Source organism: Crassostrea angulata, chromosome 2 (assembly GCF_025612915.1).
Source record: "Crassostrea angulata isolate pt1a10 chromosome 2, ASM2561291v2, whole genome shotgun sequence".
Classification (NCBI taxonomy): Eukaryota; Metazoa; Mollusca; class Bivalvia; order Ostreida; family Ostreidae; genus Magallana; species Magallana angulata.
In genome coordinates, this window is record NC_069112.1 from 69,652,314 (window position 1) to 69,667,958 (window position 15,645).

At 33.3% G+C, this 15,645-nt stretch overlaps 1 protein-coding gene across 2 annotated transcripts; it reads right to left on the reverse strand.

The window, feature by feature from the left end:
* Nucleotides 1-1,205: 1,205 nt before the first annotated feature.
* LOC128170582 (mucin-5AC-like) lies at nt 1,206-12,565 on the reverse strand. Of its 2 annotated transcripts, XM_052836357.1 has the most exons (6): nt 12,093-12,565; nt 6,562-6,726; nt 4,868-5,025; nt 4,331-4,420; nt 3,549-3,617; nt 1,206-3,234 (listed from the first exon to the last, which is right to left on the reverse strand). In XM_052836357.1, the coding sequence occupies exon 6, from the start codon at nt 3,067-3,069 to the stop codon at nt 1,426-1,428; it is 1,644 nt and encodes a 547-aa protein (XP_052692317.1). In that variant the 5' UTR covers nt 3,070-3,234; nt 3,549-3,617; nt 4,331-4,420; nt 4,868-5,025; nt 6,562-6,726; nt 12,093-12,565; the 3' UTR covers nt 1,206-1,425. The 2 variants fall into 2 exon arrangements, with proteins under 2 accessions (XP_052692317.1, XP_052692318.1); XM_052836358.1 differs by lacking the exon at nt 6,562-6,726.
* Nucleotides 12,566-15,645: the final 3,080 nt, after the last annotated feature.

Sequence of the window (15,645 nt, forward strand, 5' to 3'; positions counted from 1 at the left end):
ACATGATTCTTTTCTATTTGAATTTTTAACATTAATGTAAAATATGTACCATGGCTCTATTTGTATGCAATTAGTTGCGTTTTCTATGTGATTAAAAGAAAAATTCAAAATAGTCATGCATAGCTTGGTAATGAACCCTGAACTTTTTGGCTTAAACCATGTTTATATGCAAATAAATAAGGAAGAGATTTTCATAATGATTATTAATTTTTTCATTGAAACAAATACAGCAAGTTTTCAAGATTCAAGGCCACCGCATTAATGATTTTTTTTCTGTCAGCTTTAATGATTTGCTCTATACATCTACATTTCTACAGATTGCAGTATTTAAGCTGCAAACCGAAAATTCAAACTTGAAAAGGGATTTGTAGGAGTGACAAAACATAGAATTATCTTTGAACAGCCTCATGGTAATTTCATGCCACATTTAATGAAAGATGTCTCTGTGCCCTCTTGAAGCGGTTACCATTAATGAAGTTCACATCATTAATATTGATAACACATCTCTTATGGTGCCTCACTACACCTTGAAATAGTTTCTCGTATCAGCAAAAAATTACTTGATTATGATAGAAAGCATGATGGATAAGAACTGTATATGTCAAATAGGCGAACAAATGTGCAATTTTAGATAAAAATGGTACTTTCAAAAATTTCATTCAGTAAGCATAAACAAAAGCCCCAGGTGGATTCGAACTCATGACCTGCGGTTCACAAGCCTGATACTTTAACCACTGAGCTATGACGATACACATCTGAATCGATTGATACAGTTAGTTTAACAAAACATTTAAATCGCCATCTTTTGACGTAGTGTCTAAAAAAGTACAAGTCTCGGTGTAGTGAAGTACCTTAACATGCTTAATGAGATTTCAATTTTCCTCCTAACCCACAAAATAAATACTAAATGTAACTTGAGAGAAACCAAGCAACCATTGTTTTACAAAATACTGTATTCTTAACAGATTATACATGTATGATCATGCATCAGATGGGTTATTCATTTAATACAGGTATTTCTCAATTCATCATTTGTGACTATCATTTGTCACCCTAATTGTTCTGAATGGCAAGAAATTTTTCTCACAGAGGACTTGTTAGATATCAAACTTGCACCCGGAACTTGATAAGTCTAATTTCTAACATATTAAATGAGGTTGATAAATTCATAGCTAATATGCATTGAAGAACAAGAGAAATGCTGGAAGAGAATTTATTATGACAACAGATTCAAAATGTTATCCTTATAACTGTGATTTAATTGCATAAATGTAATGACATTTAAAATCATTATATCATAGGCATCTAAAGTCATAAATACATGTGTATCATCATGTTCATCACTAGTGTACATTTTAAAAAAACCATGTATAATACATTTGGTGAAATGTAATTTGTTTTTTACACTTTTCACAAATCCATGAACTACTTGAATGCCATTCCTCTAATTCCTGAGTTCAAAGCAATCACTGCCCGCTTGAAGTCATCAATGTTCGACGAACAGTGTTCTGCAAACGCATGTTGAAGAGCATGTTTTCGTCTAGGCGAAATCCCAGGCCTCCCTTTCCTTCCAGAATAATTCTTTCCTTCCAGCTCTTCCTCCTTGAAAATTCTTCTTGCTGTGTTCAACAAAAAGTTTCCATCAGAACAAGAACGATCTTTGATTTCCATTAGTACATCTGGGCAAACAAGAATCTCGTAGTTTCCAGGCTCGACATCCTCACTGCTTCTTATATAAGTTGTAATGGCATTAGCCTTGCAAGGACTTGGAAATCGTTTCATTCGCTGCAGTCGAGGCTTCTTCATCTGGTTGGCAAACCTACTTTCCAATGATGGGGCAACATTTTCTTCATTTTCCTCAACTAACACAAGTTCGGCAATTGTTTCACACACAGGTGGTGGCAACTCATCATTTGAGGCATCCATCAACAAAACTCTAGGTTCTTCTCTGGAAGTTGTTTCAAAAGATGTCACTGGTGTTGAGGTGCCAACCATGCTTGAGGTTATGAACATGCTTGGAGTGCTGCCAATCAAGGTGTTGCCCAATGAGTTGTGACCTGTCAAAGGGGTGTTGGTAGTCGAGGTCTTGCCTGACATTTGGATGCTGCCCATCGAGTTGTCTGTTGAAAGGGTGCGGCCTGTTGAGTTGCCTGTCGATGGAGTGCTGCTCATCGAGTTGTCTGTTGAAAGGGTGCGGCCAGTCGAGTTGTCTGTGGATGGAGTGCTGCCCATCGAGTTGTCTGTTGAAAGGGTGCGGCCTGTCGAGTTGCCTGTGGATGGAGTGCTGCCCATTGAGTTGTCTGTTGAAAGGGTGGGGCCTGTCGAGTTGACTATGGATGGAGTGCTGCCCATCGAGTTGTCTGTTGAAAGGGCGCGGCCTGTCGAGTTGTCTGTTGATGGAGTGCTTCCCATCGAGTTGTCTGTTGAAAGGGTGCAGCCAGTCGAGTTGTCTGTGGATGGAGTGCTGCCCATCGAGTTGTCTGTTGAAAGGGTGCGGCCAGTCAAGTTGCCTGTGGATGGAGTGCTGCCCCTCAGTGTCTTGCTTGTGGTCTGGGTGTTGCTTGTTGAATTGTTGCCTGTGGTGCTGTCAATCGAGTTCTTGCTAGTGGTTGATGCCCTCAAAGTGGTCAGGATGTTGCCTGTCATTGTAGTCCTGCCTGTCGTCAAGTTGTTACGGGTGGTTGAAGTGTCACAGGTGTTGTCCAGGATCGAAGTGTTGAAAGGAATTTTAGCAGCGGAAGTGTCTTGTGCAGTAGTGCTCATAACACTGGTGGTAAGAATATTGTTCAAAGCCTTGGTCACTTTAGAAGGTGGTGTAGATTCAGGTTCAATAACAAAGCTTGATGTATTCAGATCAATGGTTACACAGGTCTCCTGCTTTTTCACAAATGTGGTCAATATTTCTAGAAGACTGTCCACTTTCTTCTCCAGGGCTTTTTGAGAAGACTTGATGTCCTTGAGCTGTGTCTGAACGGATGTCTGAGAATGGTGGGTTCCATTGCAGTCTTTGCACAGTGATGCTATATCCTCCTCACTCTGAACAATAACGATGTCATCAGTCATTGTCATGGTGCTGATTAAGTTCTTTTGTGCAGATTCTACTTGGTTAAGGATGATGTCCACTTGATCTGATGTTAAGTCCTCGAACGAACAGGGCTGTCTTTTTGGACTAGAATGACCTTCATAGTCCCCTGATCCTTCATACAGAATGGTGACTGAACGTCCATTTGTGCCCTAAAGAAGTTAGAGAAAAAAATTAATTAAGTTATAAATACAATGATAAAGTTAGGCCTTTTGGCCTATTTATTTACCCCAACAGGAGTGAAACTTCACATTTAATAAAAAATAACCTTCAAACATTAATGATTTATGTTATATATTCCTGTTTAAATTTATCTTTTTTTTTAAGTCTCATTTTTCTTAATTCAAATGTAAGTAACTTGTAATGAGTATGATTTAAAATAAGTATTTCCATATTTATAGCAATTTTAATAAATTTATAATTTCTGCAAAATTACAAAACTTCCCAGTTTTATTTAAATGTGTACCTCAATGTGCTGTCTCTGTGTCTCTTGGGGTCTTTGCTGTGCCTGCTATTGTGTTGAAGGGGTACTTGTCTGAAAGAATAATGTAAATATCACAAAAAGTGTCAAATTTTATGTTTGTAACCCCTTAACAATTTAATCAAAACTAGACTTGTTCAACAGCTCAACTACTAAAAACAAGATCTAAAAACATCCCATAGGGGTCATCTCAGAGTGACCTTTTAATAATAAAAGCCTAAATAGCTCGATTGCTTTAACACTTACACCTGTAATGTTCAGTTTTCTATCTATTGCTAATTAAAGTTTTTGCCAAAAACTAAGAATTAACACAAAACTTTTTGATGACTCTGTTTGCCACACAAGACACCTCATAGATTAAGTTTCATCTGCAAAAAGTAAACAAATGTCCAAACTACCACTGAAGATTTTAAGAAGTGATCTCATTGGCAATTTATAAGGCAACTCTGAGATGAGTACACAATATGTTGTAAGAATTAGTATTAATGGCATACAGTACCATAAAGGGGCTTTTCTACAAGTCTAACTTTGATTAGATAGTAAACCTTTTAATAATTTTTATTACATTGATGTCTTAATTGCCAGTATATAAAAACAAAAGAAAAATTGTCAATGGGACAGCAAACTGGAATTCTATTAGACTAAGTATGAACTGAGTATCTTTAGCAAATATTCAAAATGTTTTAACTCTTTTAAACGTATTGTGAGTGGAATGGGTGGTTGCATTTTCAACATACCAAAAAAATAATACATTAATATTTATTTACCTTTTGTGGCTGTTTCTTTGAAGTGGTTTTCCTGCAATTAGGGTTTGCTCTTGTCCTTAGATGAGACGTATCTGGACTGAATATAGCCTCCTACAATTTGAGTAACAGTTTGTAAACAATGCCTGTTTATTTATATTTGACATAAAACATATTTCAACAAAGTTGGAATTATACCAATTAAGATTAATACAACCAATTCTAATGATGTATAAATCTCTTAGAAGATGATTTGATCATGTTACCAGTAAACGTTTCAGTCTTTCTATATTTAAATTAAATTTTGACTGCAAAATACCTTATGTATTATCTGACACTTTTTTATTTGAATGTCAATAATACACAAGTAAGGAAACACCAGTACAATTTCTTGTTCGTCTGACATCCGCAAGAAATTAAATAATAAAATTATAATTTTTTGTAGCCAAAAATTTTAAGCGGTTTATTAATAAATTTGTGCGCACTATTATATTTTTTCTTCTTGTTTCTGATTTATTAATTCACACTATTTACATATGAAAACGGAGTTTTTATAAATACCTCATCCTCATCTGAATTATCAGAGTCGTGTATATCCAGGTAACCACCATATTTCCCTCTTCTTGTCAATTCCCGTGCATCTCTAACTGCAGCAATAGCTTTGGCTCGGGTCGATCTGTCCCACTGGTTGTCTTTGGCATGCAGATGGTGGTCTTCATCTGTTTATATAAAATAGGAATAATGAACTAAAAAATCGTCAGGTTGCTTTTAATAATTCTTTTATAAAGATCACAATTAAAGACAGTGGCATATTTAGCAATTATTTACATGTCCGATGCACATGAATCAATTTATTTTGCTCATCTGCAGCCCATCTTCAAAAGGAGTAATAATTTCAATTGTTAAATTTTTTTTAACTTTCAGGGAATTTAATGATGTTACTAGTTACTATCACTGATATGTCCCTTTAAAGCTATTATTATTATTGACCTAAGTTCAATGAGGTTTTTTTCCCTTTAAGGTGGCTCACTATACCTTGAAATATTTTCTCAAATCAGCAGAAAATTTCTTGATTCTGATAGATATCATAATGGATAAGAAGTATTTAAGTCCGAAATAGGCAAAAAATGTTCATTTTGGAATAAAAAATTAAAATTTCAAAAATTGAAGTTCAGTAAACATGAACAAAAGGTCCAGGCGGATTTGAACTCATGATCTGCGGTTCAGAAGCCCATTACTTTAGCCACTGAGCTACGACGGTATACAACCAAATTGAACGATATACACAGTTTAATAATTAAATATTTAATTCGCCATCTTGTGACGTAGTGTCTTAAAAAGTATAAGTCTGGGTGTAGTAAAGTACCTTAGTTAAATCAATTTACAGTCTATACTGCTAAAGTGGTCACCTCTATTAACCAGTCACCTTTTGTACGCAGTCATATTTTATTTTCTTCCAAAAAAATCATTATTAATTATTTTATTTTATTTTGAAAAAAGAAATTGTGTGAAAAAAAAAACTGAAAAAAAAGTTGTGCTCATTGTACAAAAAATTCATAAGGATACAAATGTCTTCATACATTTTAAAACAGTTAAGTCAAAATAAAATGGAATTTAAAGATTACAAATGGGTTTATAAACTCACATTAGCAATGACAACTTATTAACAAGCTTATTTTTAGAACATGAACGGTGATAAAGGTGTTTTTTAAAAAAAAAAATAACATCCGCCCATCTGCACCATATTTTTGGCAAATCAGGATGAGAATCTAAATATTAATTTTATATCACCTAATAATAAAGTCATTTCAGTGTACATGTATGTGACAGTGTATATTCTTTAAAAAAGCTGGCTTATCTGCTAGAATGAATTGCGATTAATTGCTTAGCAATTATTCAATCAATTGCCTCCCCTAATTAAAACCAAATCATATAAATCTCTATGATGAACTTCAGAATCCTATTCATTGCAAAAAGATTTTTTATCAATTCAATTTTTTTCACATATAGTACTCATTTTGATCCTCTGAAACCTAATTCATTAATGCGACAAACATTTAATGACACATAGCTTAAAATACTGCCCCTTAAAAATGTGTACCAGTAGTTGTATACTACATGTTCATTTACACATACAAGTAATTCATGAATCAATTCAGTACATTTACACATGCAAGTACCGGTAATTCATGTATGAACACTTTTTGTTCATTTTCAAATTTAACATGTAACAGTGCAGTTTATTATACACTTACATCCAAAGCCAAGAATCTCTACTTCATGAAGTCTCCCATCAAACGACAGCTTGAACTTGCTCCCAACTTTTCTGTCTTCTTTTCCAACCAGTCGTTTTGATTCGATGATGGCAGTGCATCCATCCCAATCGAAGAGGACAAGTGCCCACTTTTTGGATGCATCATCTAAGTAAAAATAAACAAAAAATAAATATGTAAGATACAGTACAGACAAAATATACAAAGCATTTATCTCATAATGTTATATTAAACTATAATAACACTACAGACATATTAGACATAAGGGGGAGAAGATATGTTCCGGACAAGAATTTTTCATATAATTCTGCTATGACCTTCACATTCGACCTAAAAACATGGTACAAGGTCACTGCACACCCTTTACCTAAAGCCACTCGGTGGGTGTAGTATGAACCAGATTGGGCCAAGGGGATAGAAGACATGGTATGGACAATATATATTGGATGGTGTCACAGGGTTGCAAATAACCACTCGCCCACTGGATAATGCAAGTAATTTTTACTGTGAGCAACTAATTCTCAAAGATTTAGTTGCCCACACAGCGAGTATAAATTTTTTGGGCAATCAAGGACCAACTTAGATGAAATAGTAGCCTTTTGATCCGTAACTTCACCGGAATTTCCTCCAAAAGAGAATTTAAAGTCGCCCTGATTTATGAGTTAACAATCGTTTAATTAATTCTGAAGAAGTTCTTACAGCCTCAGTTAACTCCTGTTGTAATTAATAAATTGTCATATCTTCAGGGGTTATAAATACGGGTGATGCAACCACATATTGTGCAACCGATGTTTAAATAATTCTGAAGAAGTTCTTACAGCCTCAGTTAACTCCTGTTGTAATTAATAAATTGTCATATCTTCAGGGGTTATAAATACGGGTGATGCAACCACATATTGTGCAACCGATGTTTATTACTTTATGTGTTGATGTTACAATTAGTTGATAACTTGTAATCAGTTAATAACTCTGCCAAACTAATGCTAAAATAATCATAAAACCGTTTCTTTACAGTTATCTTTAAATCTTTATATATTATGGTTGTAACTGGGTCAAAGGGTTGGCCCAATTAGTGGCAATTACCTTCAAAATACACAGAAATACACAGACTAATTTTATTTGTCATTTGACTGACAAATGTATAAATACAAAAAGAATTAAATTTAATAAATTGGGTCTAATTCAAATCAATAATGGCGCTTAACAATTCCTGTATTCTACTTGTATATATTTTAATATTATAAACTAACTTCATTGTGAATATTAGTGGGGGCCTATAAATTACAGTGGGCTTGTATAAATTGAAAAGTTGGGAGCCCACATGGCCCCTGGGTTTGAAAATGTTATTTGCAACCCTGGGAGAGATATACAGATGGAGGGACGGACTGATTACTATAGGGCGCCTGCGGAGCTGGGCCCTAAGTACCAGTAATATCTTTTAAATAAAAGATATTCCGAACCAAAATTTTTTTTAATGAAATCTACATTCTATACTTATTTCACTGTGAAAAATGCCCTTTAACACCAAAATTAAGATGTTTGTCCAATCAATAGTTTTTAGAAGTACCTTTCTGAAGATCACCCAAATTTAACACAAGATTTAGACTTCTCAACCTCCCCCCTCTGCTTTATAGCCACTATAGCTTTTGTTATAAACACCATTTCAATACACTGAATCTTGTGTAAGGATAAGAAGCAATGTAACACTGTGTTTCCATTGTAAATCAGGACTTGGACAAGGAGAGAAACTCACACATACACTGTCTGCATTATTTAGAACGACTTAGCTTCAAAATATCAAATACACTATGGTATCTAAATAAAACATGATGGTGATACAGACATATTATTTTGAAAGTTCATTAAATTTATCAGTTTAATGCATTATAAGTATTATCATTTAACTGTTTCATGTTACATGTGTTAAAAACTGAAACAATTGTTAAATAGGCCATCCTTTAAAAAAAATTGTTCTGAAATACCACCTGGGAATTTTCAGACCCAGGGAGGAGGGAGGGAATTGTTTTTTTTCTCAAACTAGAAGTTCAACCTTTTAAAAATTGTTAAAAAATAAAATTCTGAATGATCTTGTAGCTATGTAAACATTCATTTGTATGATTAAAAAAAAACTAGAAAAAAGTAAATTCTAATCTTTTTGCTAATAAAATGTTGTCAGCAGAGGGTATTTGAATTAGGCGAGAGACAATTCCAAAAAAAACAATATTTTAGTTTGGCTTTTTTTCTTGTTCTATCTGAATACATGATATCTTATTCTCTAAATAAATCCATCCATTGTTAAGTTTTATGTCTCAATAATTTCAACAATCACGACCATATATATACATGAGGCTAGGCACAATTACTTAAAATGTATTACCGTAATCTAAAACAAGTGAAAAGCTGTCAATGTGACAGCAAACCGGGTTTTCTTTTATGTAAACTGTATCCATAATCCATGTCAACCCTTATCCAGTGAAATGGAGTACCCTACATGTATATGCAACATTTTGCCAAAAAATGACTAAGTTCAAAAGCTGGTATTTTTTCGATAAATTATCAGAAATCAAAATCCTAGCAATATGCACATCTCTGATATATGTACAATTGATCTGCAAAAGAACAACTTCCTATCTTGAGAACTGTAGGAGGAGTTATCCGTACAATGAGGGTTCCCTATATGCAATATTTTGCCAAAGAATGACTAAGTTCAAAAGCTGGTATTTTTTCAATAAATTATCGGAAATCAAAATCCTAGCAATATGCACACCTCTAGCTGATATATGTACAATTGATCTGCAAAAGAACAACTTCCTATCTTGAAAACTGTAGGAGGAGTTATCCGTACAATGAAGGTACCCTTTTGGCAGCCGCCCGCCCGCCCATCCGCCCGCCATTTTCACCATTTTAATAACCGGATTTTTCCGTTGGAAAACCCAGTTAAAAATGAACATCAGTTTTTTCTTCTTCCTTTTTTCTCCTCTCTCTCTCTCTCTCTCTCTCTCTCTCTCTCTCTCTCAATAATTATTAATCATCAGGGAGCTCTCGTAAATTTTCAATACATTAGATGAAATATCAAATTTTAAAAATCTGCAGGGCAATGTGAATAACAGAGTGAGCAACTGATTACTTATGTGAACCAATTTAATGATTTATATTTTGAGTGGGGGTGGAAAATCATGAAGGTAAATGAATCAAAACATTCTTATATCTTAATTATAATACAAACAACACTAATTATTTCATATAATGTGTGCATCACCAAAAATTACGTTGAATTAATAAGAGTAATCAAAAGTAATTGAAAAAGTATTATTGATCATGTATGTTGATAAAAAAAATCTTCATTGAATTTATGTAATTATGTTCCAGAAAAATGTAAAATCACTGTGACATTGATAGGGGGTGGTGTACATGCATGTACCCCAAAATTATATGTGCACATGTACCATAAAGTTATGATTTGTTCATGCTGACAATAATAAGCACAGAACTATAATTCATTAAATGATTTGGTACAATCAAGACTTAACAGTATAAGTAGAGCATACCAAATTTGTCTGACTGTGTAAATTACATGGTAAAGGAAAAAAAAACAGTAAACATAAATTATTAACCGACACTAAATTAGAAATAAATTTTCCTGTCCATGCAACTAATTTACACGTTGAATGTAAATATATAAAAGTATAAATGATTGATCATGTTAACAGATACATGTTTTGATTTTAGAATCTGATGTTGACAGAATATTCCTAAAATACTGTGCAATTAATGTCAATTTTCATGAATAATTTGTACAATATTTGTCAATAAATGCATTTAAGTGGATGAGGTAAGAAATACATGTGTGTACTATGTATAATCACATATTATGATCATAAATATACATACTAGTCTATAAAAGCTTCACATCTTAAATAATATTCAAAGGAAACTTACACATGCACATAATTATGTAACATTTTTATATGAAAAATGCTAGGTCTAATATGTTTTTTCTATATAGCCTAGGGAATTTTACAATTGCATGAAGCTTAAGCAACATTACCTATAAAAGATGGGAATCGCGGCATTGTCTTCTTACTTAGTCAAAATACTTCAGAACTTGATCACTGTAACTTTTCTTATAATCAGCCCTCAACTCAAAAAGTTTCTCCTTTGTTAAAATACAGTATCATCCAATCAAATGCAATGTAGCTAGGTCATCAACAAAGGTTAAAAAATGAAATTGACATCTATGTATGGCTTCTCTCTGTGTATCACCGGTCAACACAGATACTGCGTAGTAGCTCCTTTGTTTCCTATATGCTCCTCTAAGTTACCATTTAGGAGCGACACACCTACCACCTCGTTTTTGACACTTGTGTTTTTATAACAATTAGCTTTGATCTGAATGTTGACTATTCATGCTATATACTACATTATTATTCCACATTATTTACAAGTGATAAAAAAAAATAGTTTACTCGTTTTGAAGTTTTGTTTGGTATTAACCAACTTTAGATTTTAAATTATGTGGAATATGGCATTTCGATGAAATATAGTACATAAATAATAGTAACACTTGAAAGGTGAGGGGGATACATGTACTTTTATCATATCATACATGTCTTTGAGTGTTTTACATGCTGTCTTTGAGTGTTTTACATGCATATTAATATTAATATAGACATACACCATTATTCCATCACACCTCAATTTTAAGGAATTAAAAGTTCACATGTAAATCAAAATAATCATGATAATTATCATTACACGTTACATTTATTTTAAGATGATCATATTTTCTATATTAATATATCTACAAAACAATATACAAGTGACAGTCTTGCGCGACTACAAAACCTGTACAAACTATCAATAATGTCTAGAGTAAAAATTTATACATAGAAAAAATGAGAAAAATAAACAAATGTTCAAGGTGGATAGACTGATTCATAAATCTCCTGTTTTATCGTGCTTTAGTGTACACACCTCTGTAGGCCTACACGTGTACTACATGTATGTAAGTGCATGTAACATGTCTTCAACAGTGTTAAACTCTTTGCCTGATTTTGGTTTACTTGTATATATCAATGTATAACATAGACCCCATAAACCAAGATGCTTACGAGTTGTTTTGAGTAAATAATACAAGGAAATGAAGTTACAAGATTAGCTCGGTAGCCTCGGTATATCAATAATATGTGAGATTTTTTAATTCAAATCGCCGAGGAAATTCGAATCGATTCTGCAATTGATACAGAATTTCTTTTCTTATCAACCCATGTGGCAGGGTTCTACATTAAACAAAAATAACTAACATATGATGTAGGAGCTAAACTTTGCCAGTAAACTATATTCAATGAATAATACATTTGAGATAGGCCTATAAACAGCTGATAAATTGCACATGCTGTGCAAATGCTCATGAGTGATTGTAAGATTTACTGTAATACAAGTATATCCGGAACTCTGTTGAATCACAACAACAATTAGTGCGATAAGAGTAAATTGTAAATGATAAAACTTACCTCATTCAGAACATTAAGTATCCTTGATTCAACAGAAACTGTAAGATAAATCCATCCTCCATCTCCGCAACCGATCTGCGCGACACGTGGGTCGAGAAAATGCGAGTTATATTAACATCCGATCCGTTTTGACAGTTATTTCATTTTCGATTCCTTATCGTTAATAAAGTACCCTTTTTGAAGCTTCAATAAATGAAAATAATGATATATAATTTAAAAAATAAAGCAAATTAAGCTGTTTGTTGCTTGTTTCGTTTTGGGGTTTTTTCATTCTTAAAATTTGATCTTTTTTCTTAACCGATCCCGATGTTTAATGCTATGCTATGGTATGCTATGGTATGATATGGAGAATGGAGTTCTGAAAGCTATGCTATGAGATTTTAATGCTATGCTATGAGATTTCAATGCTATGCTATGAGATTTCAATGCTATGATATGCTATGGTGTATGTTGTAAAAGATATGCATGAAATGACTGTAACAAAACCCGAATGATTTTAAGTACGACTTAACAAAAACCTTCCTGATTTCAAGAACGACTTAACAAAAAAAATCCGAATGTGTTCAAGTATGACTTGACAATTATTTTTGGTACGAGTTAATTTAACTTTTAACTCTATGCTATTTTTTAAACCAATAACGTGGAATCAAAATTTTAAACCCCAATATCTCTGTAATGAATCATCCGATTTAAAAACGATTTTCAGCGTTAGATTCAGCTTATTTAGCTCTACAAAATTCATATACGTTTTTTATTTGATCAAAAAATTCAAATTTTCGAAAAATTTGATTTACTTCCGGTTTCGACCGGAAGTGACGGATTTTCATTTCCAGCCTTATTACAGAGGCAAAACGATCAATATATAAGCTCGAAAAATTTCAACATTCTATCTTGAATCATTTTTGAAAAAAGCCGCGGACAAAATGACTTTTTGAAATTTTTAAAACTGACGTAACGTAAAAACTGAAGTGCCGTTGCTATAGAAACTTTAACATCTTTGAGCCATTATAATTTCACATTATCTCTGAAAGTTTCATAAAAATCGGTCAAAAACTTTTGAGTTATGAAGCCGAAAAGAAGTCAGAAAAAAAAGAAAAAGTATAATAACTAGAGCAAAGCTCATTGCAAAGCAACGAGTGGGTCTTCCGTAAACGTCAAGAGTAAAGCTTGATGTTCCTGCAAGAAGCAGAGTGTTTAAATCAATAACAAGAGCAACTTAAACTAAAAGATAAAAATAAATACGAATGATACTATGTACGAATCAACAAAAACCTTAACGATTCTAAGAACGACTTAACAAAAAATAATTCCGAAGGTGTCAAAGTACTTAACAAATATCGTATTATTTTTGGAACGAGTTTGAACTTTACGCTATTTTTGAAACAAAACACGCAGAATCAAAATTTCCGAAAAATCAATTTTTAAACCCCGATATCTGTTATGCATCGTCCGATTTAAAAACGGATTTTAGTTTTGTACTCATCATGAAAATTACCGTAGGTTACATATGTTTAATTTTTAATATTGAAAAACAATGAAAAACTAAAACAAGAGGCAATTGGGCCACATCGCTCACCTGAGGAACAATAGGTATGATAAAATCAGCTTAATGGAGTCACAATGCAAACTATCTGGACAATGTACAATAATACATGTAGATCCTGTATAAATAAAATCGATTTTCCCCCCTAAATATTCTTATGTTTATAATCATTAGTTCCTTTTCTAAAATGATGATTTTATATTGATTTTATAGTCATATCGCATGTTGAGTATTGCAGTTCTCAAAAAAATCCTTAACAATAGTTTATATATATGGGATATAAACCTACATCAAACTCTGAACCTTCTTGTGAGGCCAAAGAAATGTCCTGGGGCCAAAGTCTTAACAATTATAAAGAATCATCTGGCTGATTAGTTTCTGAGAAGACGATTTTTAAATATTTACTCTATATATTCCTATGTTAAACTTTGAACCCCCCCCCCACCCATTGTGGCCCAAACCTGACCCCGGGGTCATGATTTTCACACCTTTGTATCTACACTCCCTGAGGATGCTTCCACATAAGTTTCAGCTTTCCTGGCTGATTAGTTTCTGAGAAAAAGATTTTAAAAGATTTTCTCTATATATTCCTATGTTCCAAATTTTCAATAATTCTCAATTATCTCCCCTTTAAAGAGGGCGTGGCCCTTCATTTGAACAAACTTGAATCCCCTTCACCTAGTGGTGCTTAGTGCCAAATTTGGTTGAAATCTGCCCAGTGGTTCTTGAGAAGAAGATGAAAATATGAAAAGTTTACAACAACGACAACGACAAATTGTGATCAGAAAAGCTCACTTGAGCCTTTGGCTCTGGTGAGCTAAAAACAACATAAAGGAAACATAATTGCATACTTTTATTGAAAAACAAATTTTCACAGCTAACAATTCTAAATTACTTTAAACAGCCATAATTTTGTTTGTTATAATTTCTTATCAAACACAAACCACAACAAGGCATGATGCTTTCTTAAAGTTCCATTACAGTAACTATTCATGAATTATCCAATTTAATTTGAATTACTGGTAAATAGTCTGTAGAACACATTAAGGAATATGCATGTGGGTAGAGGTGACAGGTTAACCTCAAGAGCTGAAAAGAATGAACAGGTAAAAACCATGTGGCCACCAATACCTGAAATTAATAAAAATCAATAAGCTGTGTTAATACATGTACCGGTACTAATAATAGCTGTGTGTACATTAACATATGCATAGTATTTCTGAAAAAAAAAATACACTGACCATGCAGTGTAATTAGTATGACATATCCCGATACGTGACATTAGATGGCACAGGACAGTTTTTTTGATACATTTCATTGTAGCCTGGGGACGTGTGTCTTTGGAACCCTGTAACTAGAATTTCCTCAGTTCCCATTCAGCACAAATACCTTTAATTCACTCTTTATAAGGCCAATCACCAATTTCTGAAGAAAATTACTAGTCAAAACCTGTAAAATTTTCTACATACTGGTTTTTATGAGATATTGACCCTTCCATATTTTGTTAATTTTTCATGATTTTTCAGCTTTTTAGACCTCCTCCAGCCAATTCCCTGCAAAGGGTTGACCTTCCGTACCATGTGCATGTTGCACCATCATATGTCAGAAACTTACCGGTGTATAGTTTATAATGCCCCATCCACCTACTTTTCGTGTTATTTACCCTCCCGTCTGTAACTTGTATTTTCACTGTCTAAAGTCAACACAACAGTCATAGCCGCAGGTTTCGCATTTTACTTCTGAATCTCATGTACGTAACATATGGGGCCTACATATTGAATATCAATTTCAACAAGAGACATCCCTCTAACTAATGATAATCATTAAAAATCATTTCATGAATTTTAGCAACACTCATAAGCCTTCAAGTACAGCAACTCTCAATTTTACAAAAATATTGATGGGTACTTTATCCGAAACTGTCCCTTGCTACCTTTAACTTACACTAACATTCTCTGAAAAGTCATCTTGTCTTAAGATTACAAAGCGTATGCTATTCTGAGAAAAAGT

Coding starts and splice junctions, on each gene's coding strand:
- LOC128170582 (XM_052836358.1), bottom strand. CDS start 3,069: ATGACAATGACTGATGACATCGTTATTGTTCAGAGTGAGGAGGATATA.